The sequence below is a fragment of the Microtus ochrogaster genome, chromosome 16 (assembly GCF_000317375.1).
Source record: "Microtus ochrogaster isolate Prairie Vole_2 chromosome 16, MicOch1.0, whole genome shotgun sequence".
Lineage (NCBI taxonomy): Eukaryota > Metazoa > Chordata > Mammalia > Rodentia > Cricetidae > Microtus > Microtus ochrogaster.
In genome coordinates this window covers 14,261,080-14,285,320 of record NC_022018.1, presented here as the reverse complement: position 1 = coordinate 14,285,320, position 24,241 = coordinate 14,261,080, and the positions used below count along the sequence as shown (strand labels likewise).

The following is a 24,241-nucleotide window of genomic DNA, read 5'->3' as shown; positions in this document are numbered from 1 at the left end:
TTGATAGGCAGAGAGGGCCAGCTCAGTGTTCTCTGGTTTGATAGGCAGAGAGGGCCAGCTTAGTGTTTTCTGGTTTGCAGGTTCTCATTTCTTGGGGAAAACAGGTCATGGTTATGAAGAAGCCCTGGAGGCCCCTCCAGTTCTAGAGTGCCATGCTCATGTCGCCCTTATCAGCCCATGGATACCACCCTATCAAAATGCCAACAGTTTCCCGCCACCCATGTGGTTTCCTAAAACATCCTGTGTCTAATTTTGACCCCCAAATTACCAATATCTTTCTTCATTCTGTTGCAGGGAAGCAAGACCACCACCACCAACAACAACAATAAAATGAAATTTTAGAAATATTTTGTTTTCCCATCTAGAAAATGAGGTTATATAAGTAAAACTTACCCCAGTAACTATCATCAGTTTAGCTATTATTATTAATTGCTATTCTAAATTAATGAAGTTAATATTCTAATTGTAAGAGAATGTTGAGTCAGTGTTTTTATAAACTGTGTTAGCATATATTGTTACTTGTTGATTTAGAAATGGGCCCATGGACTGACCCTTTTTGTTTTCTTTAAGTTTAGATGCTTTCCTTCTGAGCTGTGTTTAATTCTCAAGTTATCTTTGTTTCTTAAATATGTTAGATTATAGAACATAATCAATTCATTTAAACTCTGATAATATAATAGATGTCTTTGCAGAGTACATCTAATTAAAGACTAATGGAAGCAAAACTGTATCAGTGTTTGTGGGGAAAGCATACTAGAGTTGTGTGAGATGTTTAAACAATGAGAAACTGGGTGACGATTATACAGGAATCCTTTGTAATGGCATTGAACCTTTTATAAATCTGAAATTATTCTTTGGAAGTTTCTCTTTAACAGCTTTCATTGAGACGGGAATCATTTCTGATATTCTTCTCTTTGCACATAGTGGTTTCCTTCTGATACCATGTTCCTTCTGCCTGAGGTAGCTCTGTAACAGGTTTGTGGCAAAGCTCGCTTGTTGATGACCATGCGGCGCCTTCATCTGGGAGGCCCTTCCTCTTGCCGCAGTTTTGAGCTATATTTTTGCTTGCTGGGTGTGCACTTTTGTGCTGCTGACGGTCATGTGAGCATATAGTTCAGTGTGTCAAACTTTTCACTGGTGTTGCTGTTGGGCAGAAGCCTCCTATCGTGGGTTTGTTTTGATTTTTTGTTTGTTTGTTTTAAGGCAGAGTCTCACTTTGTAGCCCAGACCAGCCTTGACGTTCTCCTGACTTCCCAGTGCTCGGATTGCAGGCATGTTCCCATGCCCAGCTTCATATGTCCTCTCTCTGTCACCTAGCTTCCATGTATGTCTTCTGCAGTGTCTTGTCTATAATCAACCACCCCTGTCCAGCTGTGTTGATTTCTTTTTCCTGCATAAGCAGTTACCACAGGTTTTAGATCTTACAACAGAAATCTTTTATTAGCTCACAGTTTCCATGGTCGGGAGTCTTGACTGACATTGCTGGGGCCTCTACTCAGGCCTCTCTGAGGCGGAAATCAAGGTTGTCATCTGGCTGCCTCCAAATACGCTCAGTTAGGAAAAGCATCTGCTTCCAAGTCCCTTGGGCTGTTGGCAGAATTCCTTTCCTGAGGTAACTTGTCTGAAGCCCTTCTTTCTTCCCTGCTGCTAGCTGTGGGCTGCTCCTCCACCCCCATTCCTGCCACATGGCTCTCTCTGTGACATGGTAGCACAACATGTCTGCTGGGACACACAGAGTCCCGTTCTGATAACCGTTGCAATGGCTTAGACTTCTAGTTCTACCGTCTGGGGCAGTTCTTGAGGGATCTTAATGAGTTGATTGTTCTCAACATTTTCCCGCCTCTGTTCTAGTAATCTCTCACCAGATGTCAAAAATTACAAAGTATTCTAATGTGTAATGGTATTTTAAAATCATATCTAATTGCGGTTTTTAAAAGATCATGTAACATAAAGTTGGGTGTTTTAAGCAGTTGTCAGAATATAGGGCAGTGGCAGTGTGAACATTCACTTTGTCGTGCAGCACACCCTAGAACTTTCTAATCTTGCAAAATGGAAGCTCTGGGTCCATGGAGAGAGTCAGGTTCCCAGAAACCACCATTCTCCTTTCTATGAGTCCATCTGCTGTAAGGAGTTAATGTACGTGGAATCATGCCATATTCTCCCTTCCTTCCCACTCCGTAGTGCTGGGGATTGAGCACTGAGCTCTATCACAGCCTTTTTCGTTTTGAGACAAGATTTTGTAAAGTTCTCAAGGATCACAAATTCAAGGCACATCTTCCAGGTTCCAGCAGGTGATGGGAGTCAGGATGCAAAGCCCCTGCTGCTCAAGAAGCTTCTGGCTGATGACCTAGCCACACGCCACGTTGCTATGCCCAGGAGTTAAGTCAGTTATGTAAGGTCTCTTCATGCAGCCCCTCTCGTCTCACTGCTGTGATTGCTCCTCCTAAGCCTGGGCTGCCTCCCTCTGCAGGTAGCTGTGTGCCTGGGGTTTGTATTAGTCACCTGTGTCTAATTTTAAAAAATACCAGGCAGAAACAACCTAAGGGAGAAGAGATTGACTTGGGCTGATGGTCACAGAAGGATTTCAGTGGGTTGAGCCTGGCAGGCAATTTAGTTCACAGTGGCAGGAATGTGTAACAGGATTGCACACATCACGGTGCAGTAGGGATCAGAGACTATGAAAGGAACCAGGGGTCAGATATCACCTTAAAAGCCCAACCCTGGTGTATACTTCTGCTAGCGAGGCCCCAATCCCCAAAGTTTCCTGTCTCCTACCTGCTGGAGACGAAGCATCCAAACATCTGCCAATGGGTGGACAGGTCAGATTAAACTGTAGCAGGACCTGAGCAAGGTGCCCTGATCTAAGAAGCTGCTATCGAGGGGGCCAGCAGGTCTACAGGAGCATTAGGAACACTAAGTGACACCTTTGTTCTGCTCCCAAGACTGTAGAATTCTGGGATCCTAGGGCCTGATTCCCAGAGTTCCCAGAGTTCCCTGATTCCCAGAGTTCCTCCTACCTCATCTACGGCTGACGTCAGAAGCCTTATGCCAGCATTAGTGTTCTTGTGACAAATGATAAAAGCTTCATTGCTTGAAGTATCTCCCCTTCACTCTTCTCTTCTCTCTTCCCCCTCTCCCATTCAACAAGGGGCCGTGTGGTCCTCAGTCAATTACATTAAGTATATAACAAGGGCAAAGGGGAAGAGCCTGTGCTCTATTGCTAGTGATGCCTGTCGGAAAGAGTCAAGCCCCAAGCTTACTGTTCACAGCTGCTGACTCTTGTCCTGCTGAGTCATGTGACTTTCGGAGCACAGAACCTGTCTAGCCTGGACACTACACTGACGAATGTCCATCAGGATGATCACGCCACAGGTGTCCCCAGATACCTTGCCTTCCTCCTTGGCAGGCTAGCCTAGACCTCTTCCAGGAGCTTCTTACGTTAGACCCTTCTTTACACTTTAAGGAGAAAGCTCAGCCCTTCTCATCCAGACTCCACTATGGTCCTTCCTCCCCGTGGGCCACTCATCTTCCAGGCTTCCAACAGCCTCATTTCCTGCTGTTTCCCAAAGACTCTCTTCTCACTGCGGTCACAAACACACTTGTTAGAGAATAACGGATTCCTGGAGCACTTGGTTGGGGTCCAGCTTCTGCCTGGTATTATGGAGAGATGCACGCAGAGTCTGGTGCTACGTTTCGATGAGCAATGGTGTTTACAGAGTTTTCCCAAGACCACCCAACTCATTTCACATGTAGTCTTCAGCTTTCCAAGCCCTGGCCTCCACAGGGAAAGAGAAAAAGTAACAACTCAACACCCCACCCAGTTCTGAAGACATGACTTAATACTTAAAGTATTTGCAAGCCTGCACTGATCAGCATGCCTACATCAAATGGGCCAGCTTTTCTCATACTTCGTTTTTTATTTTAATGAAAGGTATCTCTCAAAGCATTCTGCCCTCCGACCCTCTTGTATATTGAGCCTCTTGTATTTTGCTGATATATCATTAGATATTTGGAGAAGTTTGAGCACAAACCATAATCTAAGGAGTAAAAGCAGACGCTGAAGCGCTTGGCGTTTGGCCTCCCCAGTCTCCTGTTTTATGTATATTTCACATAAATTGCTTTTCCTTTTTAGCTCTGGATTATGAATAAAGTTTCTGTTAAAAGTTTTTACCAAAGAAAATTGCTTAGGTTTTTTTTTTCAGTTCATAAACATATTGGTCATTTGCTTCTTAAGTTAATTTTGAGAAGCAAGTAAGGCATCATCTCAATCTGTTCAGGCTCCTGATACAAAATACCATAAGCCAGGTAGCTTACGAACAAGGAAGCTTATTTCTCACCGTTCCGTGGGTGGGAAGTACTGGGTGGAAACCCCTGCAGACTGCATCCCAGTTCACACCTTCTGTCTGTGTACTCACACCGTGGAAGGGACGTGGTGGCTCTCAGGATCACTTTTATAAGGACAATAAACCTATTCACTTTATAAGGACCCACTTGAGGCTGGGCATGGTGGTAAACGCCCTCAATCCCAGCACTTGAGAGGCAGAGGTAGGAGGATCTCTGTGAGTTTGAGGCCAGCCTGGTCTGCACAGTGAGTTCCAGGCCAGTCAGGGGTACATAAAGAGACCCTGTTTCAAAAGACCAAAATATAAAAATATTTAAAATTTTTTTAAATATTTATTTTATGTGTATGAGTGTTTTTGCCTGTGTGTGTATCTGTGTACCACGTACACATATGGGCCTGTGCCTGTGAAGGTCGGAAGGAGGCACTGGACCTCCAGGGACTGGAGTTAAGAATGGTTGTGCAGCCGGGCGGTGGTGGCGCACGCCTTTAATCCCAGCACTCGGGAGGCAGAGGCAGTCGGATCTTTGTGAGTTCGAGGCCAGCCTGGTCTAGAAAGAGCTAGTGCCAGGACAGGAACCAAAAGCTACAGAGAAACCCTGTCTCGAAAAATCAAAAAGAAAAAGAAAAAAAAAAAGAATGGTTGTGCACCACTGTATGAATACAGAGAATCAGAGCCTAGTCCTCTGCAAAGGCAGCACATCCTCTTAACCACTGAGCCTTCTCTCCATCTGCCAGGCCCCACTTCTTGGTACCAGTGCATTGGTGATTCTCTTACGACCAATACACGGGGATGCGCATGAACACTCACACCACAGCGGGCAGACCACCGCACAGGAGCAGCCACGGATTTGTTGAAGGCTGTCCATCATTATCATTGGTTGTCATGAACTGTTTCTCCTTATATGATCATATTTAATCTGGAAATCACCACCTCGTCTTAAATTTGGTTGTTTTGAGTTTCAGAGACATAGCTACACTTCTTGGGAAGTGTGTATCAACATGCTTTATTACAACTTAGTGTCCCAGGATGCAGGAATACACTGGTTTCTTGGATGCAGAAAACAACACAGTGTAGAAGCAGAAGATGGGCTGATTTTTCTTTGGTCCTACAGCGACACGTCTCTCCTTTTGTGTCATCATGATGCCTCCTTTAATGTCATATGTAAAGTCCTTACCCTGCATATGTTGATAAATATCTGCTGAATCGAATGTTCTTTTACCACCCATAAAAAAGCAAAGAGTGGGCAAGATGGTGAATGACAGGAGGAGCCAGACCATCTTGGTGGTAGGAGCCTCTATGGGATGCAGCTATCCAACTACCTCCAGGTTCCCTTCAACGAAGCAGAGGTGAACAGATACAACTACACTGAATGAGGAGAGGTTGTCACGAGAAGGACGCTACCGTGCTTTGTGAACTGGTGCTGACTGAAAGGAAGCAGGCTGATGGGAGAGGTGAAGTCAGGCAATGGTTCATAATGAAGCCGACTTCAACCTGGCTGTCTACGAGTGATTACGGTTTTCACAGGCAGAGCTATTGCAGGGAGACATTCTATGTAGAGGGTGCACTAGCAGACATCAAATAAAGCACAGAGCGTGTACTCAACTTGGCCAGTAGACTGACATACGTGGAACAGATGGACAGAGGGTGGCCTATGGTCCTGCAGCATCCCTACTTCCTGGGAGTCTGTTAGCCAGGCATGGTGGAGCATCTGGAAGGGTGAGGCAGGAGGATCTTGTCTGAGGTCACTTTGGGCTCTATAGACTCTGGCGTGGAAAAAGAAGAGTAAAAGGTGGTGGGAAGGACAGAAAGATGGGAGGTGGGGAGCGAAAAAAAAGAGGAGATGAGAGACAAGGAAAAGGAAGGAGAAGAGAGATACACAACCACAATTTCAGCACGTGACAAAGACGTGCTAGGACGCTCTGGGAGAGCAGGAATGCAGAGTCCCACAGATGGGGAGATTGTGATCAGACCAGAGAGGCTGGAAAGCATGCCCCCAAGCAGAAGCTTCACAGCGACTGGAAAGAGGAAACAGAAATCCTTTGACAAATCTGTCACTCTTTATTCATGACTCTGTCCCTGTCCATTTGTCTGTATCTACACAATGTTTATGAGGTGCCTTAGAGGCCAGAAGAGGACAGTGGAACCTCTGGAACTATTGTTAGAGGCAGTTGAAGCCGCCCAGTATGGGTGCTCTAGCTTCTTAAATTTTGTTTATCTTCCTTTGCAGTTGGGAGACCTTGGGCAAGGTTACTTAGCAAGGTGTTATGATTTGAACGTGAAATGACCCCCCACACACACTTGGGCTCACATTTTGTACGTTTGTTCCTCAGTTGATGGTAAGGATGACATTGTCATGGGCTCCCACTGCTGGAAGGGAAGTTTGCATGCAGTGGGGCCCTCCTTCCTGGCTATTTCAATCCTCTCCACCTTCCTGCCTGCCTTTGCCATGCGCTTCTGCCACTATAAGCTGATCTGCTCCACCATGCTTTCCTGTCTTAATGGGCAGAAAACCTCTCTGAAACTCTAAAGCTAAGGAGAATCCTGACTTCCTCGTTTCTACCCAGTATTGGGGTTATAGAAACAAAACAGTAACTGAGGCACAGTTAGGCTAGTTACAGTGCCCGTTATCTAGCAATAATCTTTTCCTTTTATTGATTCTCTGCGGATTTCACACCCTACACTCTGATCCCACTCATCTCCCCATCCCCTCACATCTGCCCTCTGCCCTGCAACCTCCCGGACCTAGAAGGAATTTTTAATAGTTTGCTTTTAGGGCAGTTTTAGGTACCTGCAAAAGTTGCTCAGAAGCTACAAAGAACCCCTCCCCACCTCCACCCACACAAGAAAGTTCCCCTCTTATGAGCACCCTGCACCAATGCAGTGTGTTCATGACAATCAGGGGCTCGTGTTGATGTATTACCTTCATCCTGCACCCACAGTTGACTCTGGGCTCACTCTTTTGTTTGTTTGTTTGTTTGTTTTGGAGGTGGAGTGTTAATGAGACAGCCTCACTGTATATCACTGACAGGCTGGCCTAGAATTCACAGAAACCCTCTTGCCTCCGTTTCTCAAGAGCTAGAATTAAAAATGTGTGACATAATACCTGGCTTGGGACTCACTCTTGGCATTTAACATTCTATGGGCTTTACCAATAATACAATGGCCTCTATCTATCAATACTATGGAAGTGCCATATGAAATGGTTTCTGCCCTAAAAATCCTGAGTTCTGCCTATTTGCTTTTTTTTCTCTCCCCAACCTCAGCTAATCTTTTTAAAAACTATGTCTACAGCTTTGTCTTGTCGTGAATATCTATCCTGTCACTTAGATTATCTGCCGTGTACCTAGAGTGACACAGGGTGACTTCTTTCACTGAGAAATATGCACTTAAATTTTCTTCATCTATTTTCATGGCTTGAAAACTCACTTCTTTGCACCAAATAACAAAGCCTACTGTCTAGATGCGCCATGAGTGTTCTGCTACCTTCACTAGAACCTCTCTGTTGTTTAACAGTTGTGAGTGAAGCTGTCGTGGGCAGGTTTCTGTACAGACATATACCGTAACTTCTAGACCATATTGCATAGGTCTTGGGATCCGGGACAGCTGTGTACTCAGCATAGATAACACTTAGGAAATTCCTAGCTGATGATTCTGACTGTCAGGCTAGCCCGAGGCAGGGGTAGATGAAGGTCCAAATACTGAAAACAGATAAGGTAGCTAGCTTTGTCAGGGCCGAGCTAAGGCATCTAGCTCCACACCACAGGTGATGCCCCACAGGGGCAGCGTGCAGAGCATCTGGAGGTTTGGCCTGCTGACCAGGACCCAGGTGCTACTTCTGTTATCCAGGCAGCCTGGCCTGGTGATTTAGGGTGTCCAGTTGGAAAATACAGGACCATTTGTTTCTCCAGGTCCACAGTTCTTTCCTCCATCCCCACCCTCAACACAAACAGTCCTGCAGGGAGGGGAGGAGGCTCATTTCCAGAGAAGTCCACCTTGCACAATTCTAACAAGCTTGTTCAGCTACAGAACTTTCAGAGGAGCTGGGTGATGTGGTGCACACCTTTAGTCCCAGCACTCAGGAGACAGAGGGAGGCAGATCTCTGAGTTTGACGCCAACCTGTTCTACAGAGTAAGTTCCAGGACAGCCAGGACTACACAGAGAAACCTTGTCTCAAAAAACAAAACCAAATTAAAAACCTTAGGAGACTTAAAAGAATAAAGCAGATGTCTGTGTTCTGGTGTTTGCAGCCTAAACATTTCCATGACTAAACGGGACTTCATTCTGCAGGGATGGCGTCCTTAGAAATAGCTGGAGGTGAGCAGAGATACTACAGGTGACTCTGAGAAGCTGACAGGAGTGGAGAAAGATCTAGTCTAAATGCCTAAAGAATGTTCTAGACTCTACCCAGCACGGCGTCTTCCTCTGGTGCTCTCCCTTGGCCCTTTCCTATCCCTGCCGTATTTAGCAATCCTAACACAAGTATATGAGCTGCTTTAAGGTTTGAATGGTGTTAATCTGGCTATTTTTTTACTTTTTAAATGTTTTCATTGATCTTTTTGAGCATTTCACCATTGTATACATAGTCACCCCAACTCTTCCCCCTTAATGTACCCCACCTCCCTACCCTTCAACCTAGTGTCCTCTTTTTAAAATTATTATTTAATGGTCATGGACTCTAACTTGTGCTGTCCATATGCTTCTGGGTATGAGGTACCTCCTAGAGCATGGTCAACCTACCTGGGCCATACCCTTACAGAAAACTGACTCCCCTATCTATCCTTCCTTGAAGCTCGCAGAAGACACTGTTTTGCTCTGGTCCTCCCCAACTTCTAAGATTCACAGTCTTTCCACCCCTTCTTCGGCAATAGTCCCTGAACTTGGGGGGGGGGCGGTGTAAAATAGATATCCCACTTGTGGCTGAACACTCCACAGTCTCTTATTCACTTTGGCCTGTTGGGGTGTTAGCTTCCCCATCAACCACCATCTGTTGCACAGATAACCTTCTCTGATGAGGTCCGAGAGCTCCCCTAACTTACAGGTAGAGGTCCACATTGTGTCTGTTTGGCCGAATAGTAGCAGTAAGCTCATCCCCAAAGCCTTGAGTGCTCTAGCTAGGTTTTTAAGTTATAGTTAGAAATCATTCCTGCATTATTTAAAGGGGGGGATGAAGCTGCAGAAAATTGTGCTGTAAGAGCTAGCCATCACTGGGCTTTGGCCATTTATGTGTTAAGGTATACTCTACTGCAGTCTCTGTGTGTGTGTTTGCACACTGGATGTGGGGGTGTGGGAGAGCAGTGGTGGGGGTGCGGTGGGGTGGGCATTCAGATGTGTTGAGAGGTTCAGCTTGTTTGTCCTGCTTCATGATTTTCAAACCATAATTTAAATCAAAACAAAAGTCCCTACCATGGTTCAAAACAGGAGGCTATCCTGCCCCCATGCCAAGGTTTCACACAAGGTTCATAAAAAGCTCGGAGGCTGGGTCTGTTTGGAAACTCTGTTTCCTCTTTCCTGGAATCGTCTAGAGCTAAGCGGAAGCTGCGCTGCTTCTGCTTTCATCCTTCTCTGCTTTACTAGCCACCCTTCCTTATTCCTGTTGGTCTGCAGCTTGTTCGTGTCATTGTGGTCCCTTTTTCTGATCCAACAGGCCTTATTTCTCAAGAACTTCGCTCTGTTGACTGGGGCTGCTCTTAGCTAACCAGCAACGCTCTTGAAGATGGGGTAGAAAGCGCACCAGTCACAAAGGATTAACAATCATTGTCCTTAAACAAAAGCATTCAGATATGGAAGAAAGTCACAACGTGTTTACAAAGTTAGGTACATTAAATTCAGGGAACGCAAAGAGAACTCAATTGTGCATGTAAAACACACATATACACACACTCCTGATCACTATTGCTGCTTTGATTTTTGTTGTTGTTGTTTGTTTTTTCAAAACAGGGTTTTCCTGTAGCTTTGGCACCTGTTCTGGAACTAGCTCTTGTGGATTAGGCTGGCCTCGAACTCACAGAGTTCTGCCTGCCTCTGCCTCCCAAGTGCTGGGATTAAAAGTGTGTGCCACTACCACCCAGCTTGCTACTTTGATATTTTTAATGTATCATTAACTATTGGCAATAAAGTCAATGAATTTTACTTTACTGCTCAATATTCATATTGGCTTTTGCGTTTCAGCTTTTTAAAAATACTGAGGAGACTGGGAGGTGATACAACGTATACTCGTGATGAGAACAAGGAGATGTACATGGCTGGTTCTATGTCCCTAGTCTTTCCGCTTCTCATGAAGCCCAAAGTCAGAGTCATTTCTGAACCTCCATCTGTCTTATAGATACTTTTTCATATGTGTTTGTTATCATTTTGGTTTTGTTTTTATCTTATTCCCTTGAAAATGAGCCCCTTCAGGGGCCTGAAGGAGGAGTAGAGAGCAAGAAAAACCAATGCTACCTGCAAACGCCAAGAGGCTGTGCCTACATGCTTCTGGGCCTCAGCAGTCACTGGATGCTGCCAGGCGCTATCCACAGTGCTGCAAATGGGATGGAAACAGGTGGCAGGGCCTGAAGAGTTCATGTCTTGGCAATTTCAACATCTACAGTATTCTGCCATGGTTTGTTAACACTCAGATGTGTGTAAAAGGTTGTTGGAACCCAAAAAAAGTCAAGTTCAAGAAACTGAATTAAGAATTACAAGGCTAAAGAGATAGCTCAGTAAGTAAAGCACTTGCTGGGCAAGTGTGAGAAAGAGAGCTGGCATTCCCTGGACACACACAGATGCCAAGCTGGCATGTCAGCCTGCCTGTGACACCAGCACCCAAAATGCAGGCTGACTAGTTATACTAACTGAATCAGCAAGCTGTGGACTCAAGCGAGAGACCCTTCCTTGATATAGAAGGTGGTAAGCAACCAAAGAAGACACGTGACATCAAACTTGGGCATCCACATGTATGAGAACATACATGTATGCACGTAGGCACACACATGTGAACACCTATACACAGGCACCACACAGAGATACATGCAATAAAATAAATAATAATAATTACCCATATGACAAAAGATGACAAGATGTGGCACAAACAAACAGAAGCCATGACTTAGAGAACAAAGGCCATGATAAATCCTGACACCCAGGGTCTTCTGCAGCTGGTATCTATCAGCAGTGGTGAATTAGTTCACAAATAGGGAATTTATAGTATTTGTCAACATTTGTGAATATTGAATTTTTCTGTAACATTGATATTTGGAAAATATTGTTTTGTTAACAAGTAGACAAATCTATTTAAATGTTTTTTTATTTAAGAAAATTTAATAATCCAAAGGTAATAATGTAATTCAATCTGGAAAATCAGAAACTTACCCATCCACATTAGATCCCACCTAGATTTTTTTACCACCTTGTTTTAAAAGTTCTGGAGACCAACCTAGTGACTCATGCATACTGTATATGAACTCTGCCACTGAACTCCACTCCAGACCTTGTACACTTCTAAGGCGTGTCTAAGGTCAGCTCCATACCTACTGATCTATCCACAGTATAGAAAACCAGCATGAATCCAACATGATCCCCAGTGTTTTTGCTGATGAAAATCGCAAAAGGGGATAAAAACTATGTTCACCAAATAAACCTTTATAAAGATCCGGACTATGGCTTAGGATCTGGGGAGTCACTAAGGAACCCCAAAGAAACTCCCAGAAGAACTTGTTTCAAACCGTGGTGAGCATGACTCAGAGTGCCACTGGAAGCTCACCGGTCTTAACCACATGCCTCCCGGGTTGCAGGCAGCCAGCTGTGGGCTGCAGTCATCGGCAGTGGACCACAACCACAGAGTACACAGTTAACACATACTCAGTGTATTGAGCAACTCAAACAAAGACTAACTCCCAGGCCCAGTCTTAGAAACAGCAGGTGCACCTGTTCTGCACGCCACGGGCAGATGTCCAGCAAGCCCTGTTGACTGCTGCACGTCAGGCACTTTCCTCAATGCATAGGGCACGGGAATTGGCCCGCCCCTCTGGATAATCCTTTGAGGTAAGAACTCTTTTTATGCACAGAAAAACTAAAGTACAGAGAGGTGAAATTGTTTCAAGTTCATATACTTGTTAAAAGGAACCCATGATGACGCATGCCTTTAATCCCAGCACTCAGAAGGCAGAGGAAGGTGGATCTCTGTGAGTTTGAAATCAGCCTGATCTACAGAGTGAGTTTCAGGACAGCCAGAACTACATAAAACCCTGTCTTTAAAAAAAAAAAAACTAAATAAATAAACAGAAAACCAAAACCAGACAAAATGATAAAACAATGTCAAGGGGTAATAAATTCCCAAACATTAGCATGGTGGTTTTCAGCCCTTTGGGTTTAGCAATAGAACTTTGCCCCCCCCCATTTTCCTTTGAATTCAGTAAGTAAGGCAAGCAAGACTACACAGCTGGAAGCAGGTACAGGCACAGATAACACACGAGGCTCTGTGTTGTATCCTCACTGTGCTGTGCTATTCCATGCAGCTTAAATAACTAAGGGACCCAATTAAGAGTCATGTCCAACCTCACACGGCCCTTGCTTAAAAAACTGGGGTACCAGAACAAGCCCAGTCATCCTCATTATCTGGCTTAGTATCAAATGTACTGAGAAGAAAGGACTCCATTTGAGCCTTGTGCAACATCTTAACTAGAAGGTTTCCACTGTGGGCATTAAAATTTCATGGAATGAAATATTTCTGTTCTGCATGGCTGTCCATTTCCTGGAGCACAGCAGTGATGAGCTTGGGGAAGCAACAAGTAGCAACATCTGCGGAGGAGAGAGCTGGGGATACATGGGAGATGCAAAGCAAATTGCACGTGGCTTAGAGAATGGCTCTTCTGTTTATTTATATGCTTGGTTTTCCTCTTCTGGTTCTTCAGTGGGACAGGATATTTTCAGTAGTCATTCTTCCTCAGTTTGTTTTTCACTAAGTGATCTCTAAGACGTCTAATGCGATGTGCAGATTCATGTCACCCGCTGGACTGTCTGGTGCAGCAGTACCTGGAAGGCAAGTCACCTAAAGTAATCTTCCAAATATTTTTTCTAAGGATGACAGCAGTGAATGTCAGATTTGCTTCAGTGTTTTAGTCTGTCCGCACGTCCTTTATCATCAGCATTTATACCAGGATGTTTATTTCTCTTGGCCACTTCAGTTATTGTACCTTACTTCACTCCTTGCCGTGCTGCTCTCAAGAGCTACTGTGTGCTTCTTGCAAGTAGCAACACTAGGGATGGGTGGGACCATGCCTGCTAGGCGCAGCTGGGATGGACCTGGGCTCCATCACCTCATCTGAGTTCTACTGCACCTTAGTGGAACTGGTCAACCCATTCATACAAAAAAAAATTGTATGGGGTGGAGAAGGAGACACCCGGCTTATTTTATGAGGCCAGAACAACTCTGCTCTGAAGGTCCAGCAACAGAACACAGCAGCCCTGTCAGAGGAAGTGCTGACGAGTAACCTCAGTTTAAAGCAAACACCAACCCTACTTCCTTATGATAGTTTGCATATGATAGTTGAGAACCATTAGCTATAGGTCATGGCTACAGACATGGACTGGATTTATACAATTAAGTTTATCCCCTCCTAAAGCCTTGCTAGATTTTTTGCGTGGGAAATCTTGGCCCCTTCTTTGGGTTCTTGGTCTCCTTAATAAAAGAATTGAAGAACAGACCCAAGCAGAATTCCAAGACCAATTTTGTTAGAGTTTCTAAGAAAACCAAGGCAGGGAACTTTCAACTTCAGCTGCTGCCTACAGGAAGAGGATGGAGAAGAGAAGGAGGAAAAAGCCGAGCTGCTTGTGCTAGAATGGAGGTAGGCACATGGCTGACAGGCAGCCATGAGGCAGAGGGGAAGATGTTCAAAATGCTGGGGAAACTCAAAGCACTAAGAAAAGCATGCTTGGGGAAGAGAAGAGGTGTGTGTGTGTCTGTGTGTGTGTGTGTGTGTGTGTGTGTAATCTTGCAAACTATAGCCCGAGGGGTGGGGATAACAGGAAGGAAAAGTCAACATCTCATTAAAGTACTCGTTATTCTGACCATTGAGGTCTCCTTTCTAGGTGCGGTCTCTTAACCAAGTGAATGACCTGGCTTACTGGAATGTTAGGTATCCACTCAGGCCAGAAAGTCTATTTTTTCAAATAGAGATTTTTTTCCTACACTAACAGATTAAAATAAAAGAAATAAAATGTTTGTCCATGAGGACTAAAAGGAGAAAGAGAAGTCCTCCATGGTCAGGGGAGGTCAGCATTTAAGCTTTAGAAAGTATATAAGTTGATGAGACTCACTGGAGCTGCAGACCAGAGAAAGAGACCAGTGGAATGCCCACAAAGGGAAACATCAGCCAAGGAGCTGAGAGAAGCGCCATCGCATTCCCTGAAAGTCTCAGGAGCCTGCCACTGTGACCTGAAAAAACTGGACTAAGGGCAGACAGGAATGAAAGCAGCAACGTTGCTTGAAAGCCTACAGATGGAGAACTTGGATCTCTCGGTTCCCTTTTCTGTCCCAGAAAGAAACAAAAAAGAAAAAAGAAATGAAATGAAAAGAAAAGGCCACTTATTTTTATAGTCACTAAAGCAGGTAGCTGCAGACCCTGGTGTGCCTGAGAAGAGGCCGATTCCTAATGGATTTAAAAGGAAAAAGTGATCTTGATGTTCAATAGTCATCAGCTTCCATGACTGTAACAAATACCTGAGATGAGCAGCTTACAAACAGGAAAGGTTTGCTTTCACTCAGGGTTCTGAGGGTGCAGTCCAGGACTGGCTGGTTGGTTCCATTGCTTTTGGACCTGTGGGGAGGCAGCCACTTATGGGGGGAGCACACAGCAAAGCTGTTCTAAACAGGAGTGTGAGAGTCCTTCGTACGCTCGTCCCAAGGCCGGTGAGGACCGCGGGGCGTGAGAGAATATGCCACGCAGACAGAGTTTCAGTGTGGAGTTTATTTGAGATAAAGGGAATGAGAAAGGAAGAAAAAAATGGGAATGAGATGAGAGGGAGAGAGAAAGCTGCTTCGTCAGAGAGAATGGCAAAATGGAAGAGAGAAGAGAGTGGGCTGAGTTTGTCTCTTAAAGGGACCTTTGCACCTGCCTATGGACTAAGACCCTGGGCTGGACAGGATACTGCCTGGGTACATCCTGCCAGATGATAGGGCAGGCCAGCATAATGTCTGAATCCTAAAAAATGCCACTGACCCAGTGACCAGGAAATGAGAGAGCGTGGGGGGAAGGGTCATTGTGCCAGTACCACTTTCAAGGACAAGCCCCCAGTGACACATTCTCTGTCTACTCAACTTCACCTCTTAAAGGTTCTACCACCTCCCAGGACCACCAAGCTAGAGACCAAGCTGGCAATATGTGGTGGTGTTGGGGTGCTTGCCATCAAACAGTAACTAATGTGTCTGATAGACCAGAGGCTGACCATGCGCCACTCTCTGTACCCAGTGCTCCACACCTATCAATTGAAAACAACCCAAAGAGAAAGAGCAAGAACAAAAACAGTCAAAACAGGAAACAGGAAAAGGGGGAGAAAAAAACAAGACCCTATTTTATATTAAGACATACTTTAAAACTGTGACTATAAGAATAAAATTTTAATATTAGGAAAAGCTAATTTATTATTTATTACTTATAACTAATTGGGAAATCAAATTAATTACTTGAGCATATCAGACTAATTAATACCAGAATCAACATGTTAGATTGGAGAAATACAGAAACTGATCCTTTTATATGTGGATAAAAAAATTTTTTGCAGCCGGGCGACGGTGGCGCATGCCTTTAATCCCAGCACTCGGGAGGCAGAGGCAGGCGGATCTCTGTGAGTTCGAGACCAGCCTGGTCTACAGAGCTAGTTCCAGGACAGGCTCCAAAGCCACAGAGAAACCCTGTCTCCAAAAAAAAAAAAAAAAAACAAAAAAAAAAAAAAATAATTGCTTTTAAAAACAAGCATTTCTAGACCATAGGGGAAAATAATAATTTTGTAAAGGGTGTTGGGATAATTGACTATATACACACTTGGAAGATATAACTTCCAGATGGGTTAAGGACAAATCTAATATTAAAAACATGTTTAGAAACTTGGACTAAGAAAGGTCTTTGTAAATGAGACTCATTTGGCAGCACTCTGTGTGACTTTGAGTACAGTATTTAGTTTTCTGATGGCCCATGGTTTTTGTTGTTGTTGTCATTGTGTTTTTAACAAACAAATATAAAGCCAATAAGATAAAGATAAACATTCGACAGTTGGGTGGAATAACAGAATTTGAAAATGTACTCTGATTTGTTAATCCAAATCTCACTAGCCATGTGGTGCCTTGTGGTTTGTGGTTGCATGCAGCTATGATTATCCTCGGCCTGAAATTCTGTTTCTCTTGGTTATAACATAGCTGATTATAATATACAGATCATCCCATGTTGAACCCTGTATCTCTGGAGTGATAAGAAAGCATTCTCCCTTGATGCTTTCTAAAGTTTTCTTAACTACACAAAGACATTGCCGAGAAGGAGAATTAGAGACCAATCTCCTTCACGAACACTGATACAAAAATACTCAATAATATACTGGAAAAATGATCATCCACCATGATCAAGTTGGTTTCATCCCAGAGACACAAGGATGGTTCAACATACGAAAATCTGTCAATGTAATCCACCATATAAACAAACTGAAGGAAAAAAAACAACACATGATCATCTCATTAGATGCTGAAAAAGTCTTCGACAAAATCCAACATCCCTTCATGATAAACATCTTGGAGAAGCAGGGATACAAGGAACATACTTAAACATAAGAAAGGCAATATACAGCAAGCCAAGAGCCAACACCAAACTAAATAGAGAGAAACTCAAAGCAATCTCACTGAAATCAGGAACAAGGCAAGGTTCCACTCTCTCCATATCTATTCAATATAGTTCTTGAAGTTCTAGCTAGATCAATAAGCCAACAAAAGGAGATCAAGGAGATACAAATCAGAAAAGAAGAAGTCAAACTTTCACTATTCGCTGATGATATGATAGCTTACATAAGCAACCCCAAAAATTCTACCAAGGAACTCCTACAACTCATAAACACCTTTAGTAATGTAGTAGGATACAAGATAAACTAGAAAAAAATCAGTAGCCTTCCTGTATGCAGATGATAAATGGACTGAGAAAGAAATCCGAGAAACATCACCCTTCACAATAGCCACAAATAAGATAAAATATCTTGGAGTAACTCTAACCAAACAAGTGGAAGACCTGTATGACAAGAACAATTAAATCTTTGAAGAAATAAATTGAAGAAGACAACAGAAAAAGGAAAGATCTCCCATGCTTTTGGGCAGGTAGAACTAACATAGTAAAAATGGCAGTCTTACAAAAAACAAACTACAGATTCAATTCAGTTCCCAGCAAAATCCCAGCAAAATTCACAGACTCAACTTTATATGGTAAACCAAAAAAAAAAAACAAACAAAAACAAAACAGGATAGCCAAAACAATCCTGTACAATAAAGGAACTTCTGCAGATATCACAATGCCTGACTTAAGACTCTGCTACAGAAGCTTCTGTAAAGCAAAGGACATGGTCAACAAGACAAGATGGCAGCCTACAAAATGGGAAAATATCTTCACAAACCCCACATCAGACAGAGGGCTGATCTCCAAATTATACAAAGAACTCAAGAAATTGGTCATCAAAAGAACAAATAATCCAATAAAAAAAGATGGGATACAGACCTAAAAACAGAGAACTCTCAACAGAGGAATCTAAAATGGCTGAAAGACACTTAAGGAAATGCTCAGCATCCTTAGCCATCATAAAATGCAAATCAAAACAACTTTGGGATTCCATCTTACACCTGTAAGAATGGCCAAGATCAAAAACACTGATGACAACTTATGCTGGAGAGGATGTGGAATAAAGGGAATACTTCTGCATTGCTGGTGGGAGTGCAAACTGGTACAGGCCCTTTGGATTTCAGTATGGTGATTTCTCAGAAAATTAGGATACAATCTACCTCAAGATCCAGAAATACCACTTTTTGGTATATACCCAAAGGATGCACAATCATACCACAAGGACATGTGGTCAATTATGTTCATAGCAGCTTTGTTTGTCATAGCCAGAACCTGGAAACAACCTAAAATGCCCCTCAACTGAAGAATGAATAAGGAACATGAGGTACATTTACACAATGGAGTACCAGAGAGCAGGGGGAAAAAAATGACATCTTGAAACTTGCAGGCAAATGGTTGGATCTAAAAAACATCATATTGAGTGAGGTAACCTAGACCCAGAAAGATAAATATCATATGTAGTAACTCATAAGTGACTGACTTTTAGACATAAAGGAGAAAAAAAGACTACAGTCCACAATCCCAGAGAACCTGTACAACAAAGAGGACCCTAAGAGAGACATACATTGATCTAATCTACATGGGAAGTAGAAAAAGACAAGATCCCCCGAGTAAATTGGGAGCATGGGAACCATGGGAGAAGGTAGGAGGGGAGGGAAGAGGAAGGAAAGGGAGCAGAGAAAAATGTATAGCTCAATAAAAACAAAGACAAAAAAAACAAATAAGAAAAAACGACTTTGGTTTATGTATAGATGTGTTTGTGTATGCTACACGAGTTCAAGCGCCCCTGGAGGCCGCTATAGAGTGTCAGATGCCTGAAACTGCTTGTATGAGCCTCTGGATGGGTGGTCTGTGAACAGAAATTGGGTCCTCTTTGAGTGTTGCAAAAGCAATTCACCGCTGAGCTGACTCTCCAGCCCCCTTTGGTATTGTTTTGCAAGTTCTTAGCCACTATGATCACTCCTTGTGAATATGACTGGACCACCAAAAAAAAAAAAAAGGCTAGAATTGTGGGTATTCAGTGACCCTTCTCTCTCCTGGGTCAGACTGCTAATGTTCTCTAACTCAATGGCTCACTTTCAGATGCTCCTCCAACACTGCGCTAAAGGGAAACACTTTAGCAACACTTCTGTTTATTTTGGTTCTTCAGACAGAGGGTCTCACCGTGTAGCTCTCTTTTTGGTCACACAAAGGTTCTTTACTGGCACAATTGTCATTCTTGTGTTTGGGTTATTTCTCCCTTTCCCAAGCAACCAATTCCCTGACAAAGTGACTCTACATACTTACAGAAATTGCTGCCTGTATGCAGCAGAATCCAACTCAAGCCAGCTCAAGAAAATTCCTCCAGGAAGTGGCTTGAGAGACCGCAAACTCTAAGGCTGACTGTAGCCTCCAGCAGAACTGATCTCTCTACGCCACTAAGGCTGGCCCTGCCTGACCCTATGGGATGGACTCTTCCAAAATGAGGCAAGTCCTTGTCAAGACAGGGGAAAGACTGCTGGACTACCAAACGGAATAGCTGTCTGCATCAGCAACCGAGGACATCTCCTGCTGCGGCATGGAATGGCACACATACAACTGTCTTCTCCAGTTTATCATTTTCCATCAAGGCATTGCAACAGCACCACATTCTTGCTTCGGTCATGCAGCGGATTGGTTGAGTCTGTCTGCTTCAGTTCCTCTGATGTGCGTCTGTCACAAGGCAGAGGCAGAAGCAAAGAACAAGTTCCACTTCAATTCTTCCCCAAGTGATTCATGTTATGTATACTTAAAAATAAAAAGCAAGGATTTGCTGGCTTGTTTGTGTACTTGCTTGCTTTTTGAAGTTTTCTTAGGACACAGGAATGTTCGATATTTAAACATTGTAAACAATGAATGATAAACTCACGCTTAGAAGATTTAAATTAAAAAAAAATCTCCCTGGTTCTCATATTCTTGGAGCTACAGACAGGTCCTAAGGCTTGATCACTTATGTCAGAAGATCAAGTCTTTCTTGACCACACGGTCTGTTAGCATTGCTCTTGTCATCAGATGAGGGGCTGAATTTCCAAGGAAAGACAACAGATGAGGGCTCCATTTCCTGTGAAATCAGAATCGGATTGTTCCCCACTGCAAACCATGGCTAGGGTTTATTAGAAGTCGTTCCTGGAGCTCCCAATCCTCACCTCAGAAAAGCCTACAAGTGATGTCTTTCCCTACTTGTCTGCCTTAGGACAGTACTATCTATGGTTTATTAAGTTTGTCTGTCCTCCCTCCAGCTGTCCATCCCCCTCTCCAGTCTTTCCCCACCAGCCAGTCATTAGCTGGCGTTGTCTCAAGAGCCTGCAGGAAAGTGGCTCTTGGTAACCATAGGCAACCGTGAGCCCTTGCTAGCTATGTGCACTGTATTTGCAAGGCACAATCTAGCCGTTAATCAAGAAGATGGCAAAATGTGCTTTTCAAGTTTTCCTGTGCACGAAAGTCATTGTCTTCCTTTTCTCCCCGCTCCCCAATTTCTGCAGAATGACCGGTCCATGGGCGAGCTGCAGATCATAGGAGACGAGGATCTCTCAACACTGACTGGAAAGGTTTGTTAATGTAACTTCTCTGTAAGCGTGCACTTCTGGGGATGTCTATGTGACCTTCATGTCAGGTCAGAGCTTCAAATGCATTTCAGCAGCTCTCCCGGGTTTGCTAATTCATGCAAATAGATGTGTGAAACCCTTTAATAATGTCTGCTGTCCCAAATGCAGCCCGTGTGTAGGGCGCGCTTGCAGGCCAAATCCTCAGAGCTTCCAATTACAGTCTTATTTCAGACAGCAAAACCCTGGGCCTTGATGGCCTTCTTTCTACTCACCTCAGAGGCACCTCTACCCCGAGAGAAGCTTTCTCTTTTGGGATTTCTGTCTGTCGCTTTGCAGCAAACACTGTGGTGAGACGTTTAAACAGGTTCATTGAATCGTACAGCATGCTGTTGCGCTTCTTGAGAGTACAGTTTTTAGCCATTTTTTGAAGGGCTACCACCCCCACCCCATCCCACACCCCCACACAAAGAATAAAACCTACTAGATTTCGGTAGATGGGTGGTGAAGGAAAAACGTATTTTAATTTAGAGTTCTAAACTTGCCCTTGACTAATTATGTTGTGACAGGATTATTTGGGTTCTAATCTGAATTCTGCTTGGGAGGAGGACAGCTTCCTAAGCAGATGATCTTGGAGTGATTTGGAACGCAGAGTCACTGGGGGTGGAAGCAACTAGCAAGTGTAGCATTGGTTTCTCTTCGACTATCCTGATCTAGCCTGACCCCACCCCCACCCCGCACACACCAAATAAACAAAAACAACTTCACCTCTCTAAGTAAATCGGTCAGTCTATTTCACACACTTAATCTCTCATCCTTGGCAGCTGTTACCGTTAAACAATTCCCCAGATGGGGAAAAGCAGAACAACAGCCGCATTTAATAAAAGTACGTATCATAATATTTGGACTGCTACTGAGCTGCCTGGACCCTGACTAGAAAGCAGCTTCCTCTTCCTGGGAAGACAGCTTTGTGGGTTCCAGGAGCAGTAAATTTTGTCTGGTGGCAACTGCAGTGAACTTGTTAGCATTAGCCCATTGCTGGGCATCTGGCGTCGCTACGCTGCAGCAGGAAGGCCTGAAGAAGCTACTCCTGAGAAGCAATTTCCTGAAATCCATAGCATTCAACACCCTGGAAGAATGCGTTAAGCCATTTAGCTTAGTTCTTTCCATACAGTTACCGCTACACAGTCTGCACTTGTCTGTGCTTTTGCTGAGAGGACCATTAAATGACAACCCAAAGATTTTGTTTGGGCTTCCTCCCTCCTCCCTTCCCATTTTGTTCTGAAGCGATTTCCCTCATAGACAGGCATAGGTGCGCCCTCTGAGTGCTAGCTGTGGGGGTTGTGGGGGGTGGCTTTTTACCAGTGGTGCAGTAGGCAGTAGACAGTGCCGGTCTTGGCTTTGGTGTCTCCTGCTGAAAGCAGGCACAATTCAAGAGAAAGTGGACAACTAGCCAAGAGTGCATAGAAGCGGGAGTCAACATCAGCTTCCTGTTGACAGGACTGTTTCTTTCGGGCTACCTGATGCTATCTAGTTATATCTATAACCTCCTGTTTATGAAGAAACATTTCTATTTCTATACATTTAAACAGGTGCCAAGTAAAATCCCTTCGGCCAAGAACTTCTAAAGTAAATCAACAAGACTAGGCACTCGGCAACTGACAGACTCACTTGATTTTAAAGACTAAACCTCAGGAGCAGAGGGAAAGGCTAGGTGAGTCATGGCAGACCATCCCCCAACCATCACATCTTCAGCTAGCCTGGGTGTTTATCCGCGTTTTACCTTCATGGCTGTCTTCCAAGTCGTGACCCTTACTACTAAAAGTATAGTTCAGGCAGGCAAATTTTTCTATAAAGAGCCAAATATAAATATTTTAGACAGCGTGGACTAACAGTCCCTGTTGTATCATAAGAGCAACTAGTGGCGATGTGTTCCGATGCAACTTTGTTCACATAAACAGGAATGAAGCCCTAGTGGTCCTGGGACCCCAGTTATTTCTAGGAGCTTGCTGGCTCGAGGTCAGCAACACCTAGGTTCTGTTAGACCACCTAGGAGCTAATTAGAAATTGAGAATCTCGGGAGCCACACCAGAGCTCCCAACAGCAACTTCCTAGATGGGCCCTTCTCACTTCGAGCCCTGGTCACCCCAATCCAACCCACCACCTCCGCTGAACCACCCTTGCGTTCCCTCGAGCCCACCTTGCTTTCCTGAACTTCAGCCTCCAGCTGACTTCCGCTAGCCTTCAAACCGTTCTCCACAAACTCGCCCAAGGGATCTTAAAATGCCAACTGGGCCAAGTTGCTTGCCAATGGGAACCTTTCAGTGCCCTCTTAATTAGCAGTTGCCAGACTTAACAAAAACAAACAAAAACCAAGTAGCCCAGTCAAATCTGAACTTTAAATATTGAATAAAAGTTCAATATAAGTATATAGTAAACATATTTTCTGTAGCTGTGTCTTATGTGTGTTTGGGACATACTTACCCTAAGAAATTATTCACTGATTACCTGACTTTCAAATATAATTATATGTTTGTGGTTTACCTAGCAAACGTTCAGCTAAAATTCTGTAAAGATGAGCCAAATTCCTGACTACAATAAGTCCTGTCCGATTCCTGCTAGAACCCCAACATGTTGTCTTACTTCACTGGCCTCATGGTATGGAATCCTCACTAGCTAAATCTTTCCTGCCAACCCCCTGGACAAGCTAACCCTTCTCACTAGAACCCACTTTCCTCTTCCTGAAAACCAATATCCGCTCTGTACAGCATGGTTCCCCTGCAGAGCTGTCAGGTGTGGGTACCTGCAAGCCTTTCTATCTTCCTCCAGCCCAGTATATATCTAGATGCGATCCCAATCCCGAAGAGCCCCTTCTACAATCTACAAGTTAGCACTTACTTAGGAGGCACTTTATTATTTATCTTTCCCCACCAGGAGGTCAGTGCGCAGAGACCACTGTGTTCCCCATCTCATCTGAAGCGTCGCAAGCAGCCTGGTCCGTCACAGGCTGGAATAAACATTGGATGAGCAGAGAGTGCATCATCTTATGCAGAAATCAGGAAGACAGTTTCAGTTCATTTTGAGCAAGGACATGGCAGAGGCAAATGCTAAGTCTAAGCCAGTTTGGCAAGGCTTCTGGTGGCAAGTGATGGGATCCAGCTTGTGTTTTAAGAACACGTTGGCAGCTTTACAGAGAATGCTTTGGAGAGCAACAGAAGTTAATGAAGGTAGTTATGAAAGGACACATCAAAGCAGCTGATTTAGGGTAGGACTGGAGGAGAGGGGTGCTGAGTGTCCAAGAGAAGGCAAAAGGCTTCAGTATTAATGAAACTTAAAAAGGAAGATGGCAGAAGTAAAGACTGCATCACTAAGGTGGGAGAGGGGAGATAACTGGAGCTGGGGGTGTAGCAGTGGGAGAGCACTTGCCTAACTGGGGCTGTAGCTCAGTGGTAGAACGTTTGCTTCAGTGGGGGTGTAGCAGTGGTTTCCCTAGCC

The 24,241-nt window shown here is 44.1% G+C and overlaps 1 protein-coding gene across 2 annotated transcripts in view; it reads left to right on the top strand.

Moving 5' to 3' along the window:
• The window catches only part of Prtfdc1 (phosphoribosyl transferase domain containing 1), a 109,357-nt gene that overhangs the window by 51,711 nt on the left and 33,405 nt on the right, over positions 1-24,241 (top strand). For both annotated transcript variants that reach the window (XM_026782979.1, XM_013348970.2), the window contains exon 4: positions 20,687-20,752. In XM_026782979.1, coding sequence (XP_026638780.1) covers positions 20,687-20,752 — 66 coding nt within the window. The remainder of the gene's footprint in view (positions 1-20,686; positions 20,753-24,241) is intronic.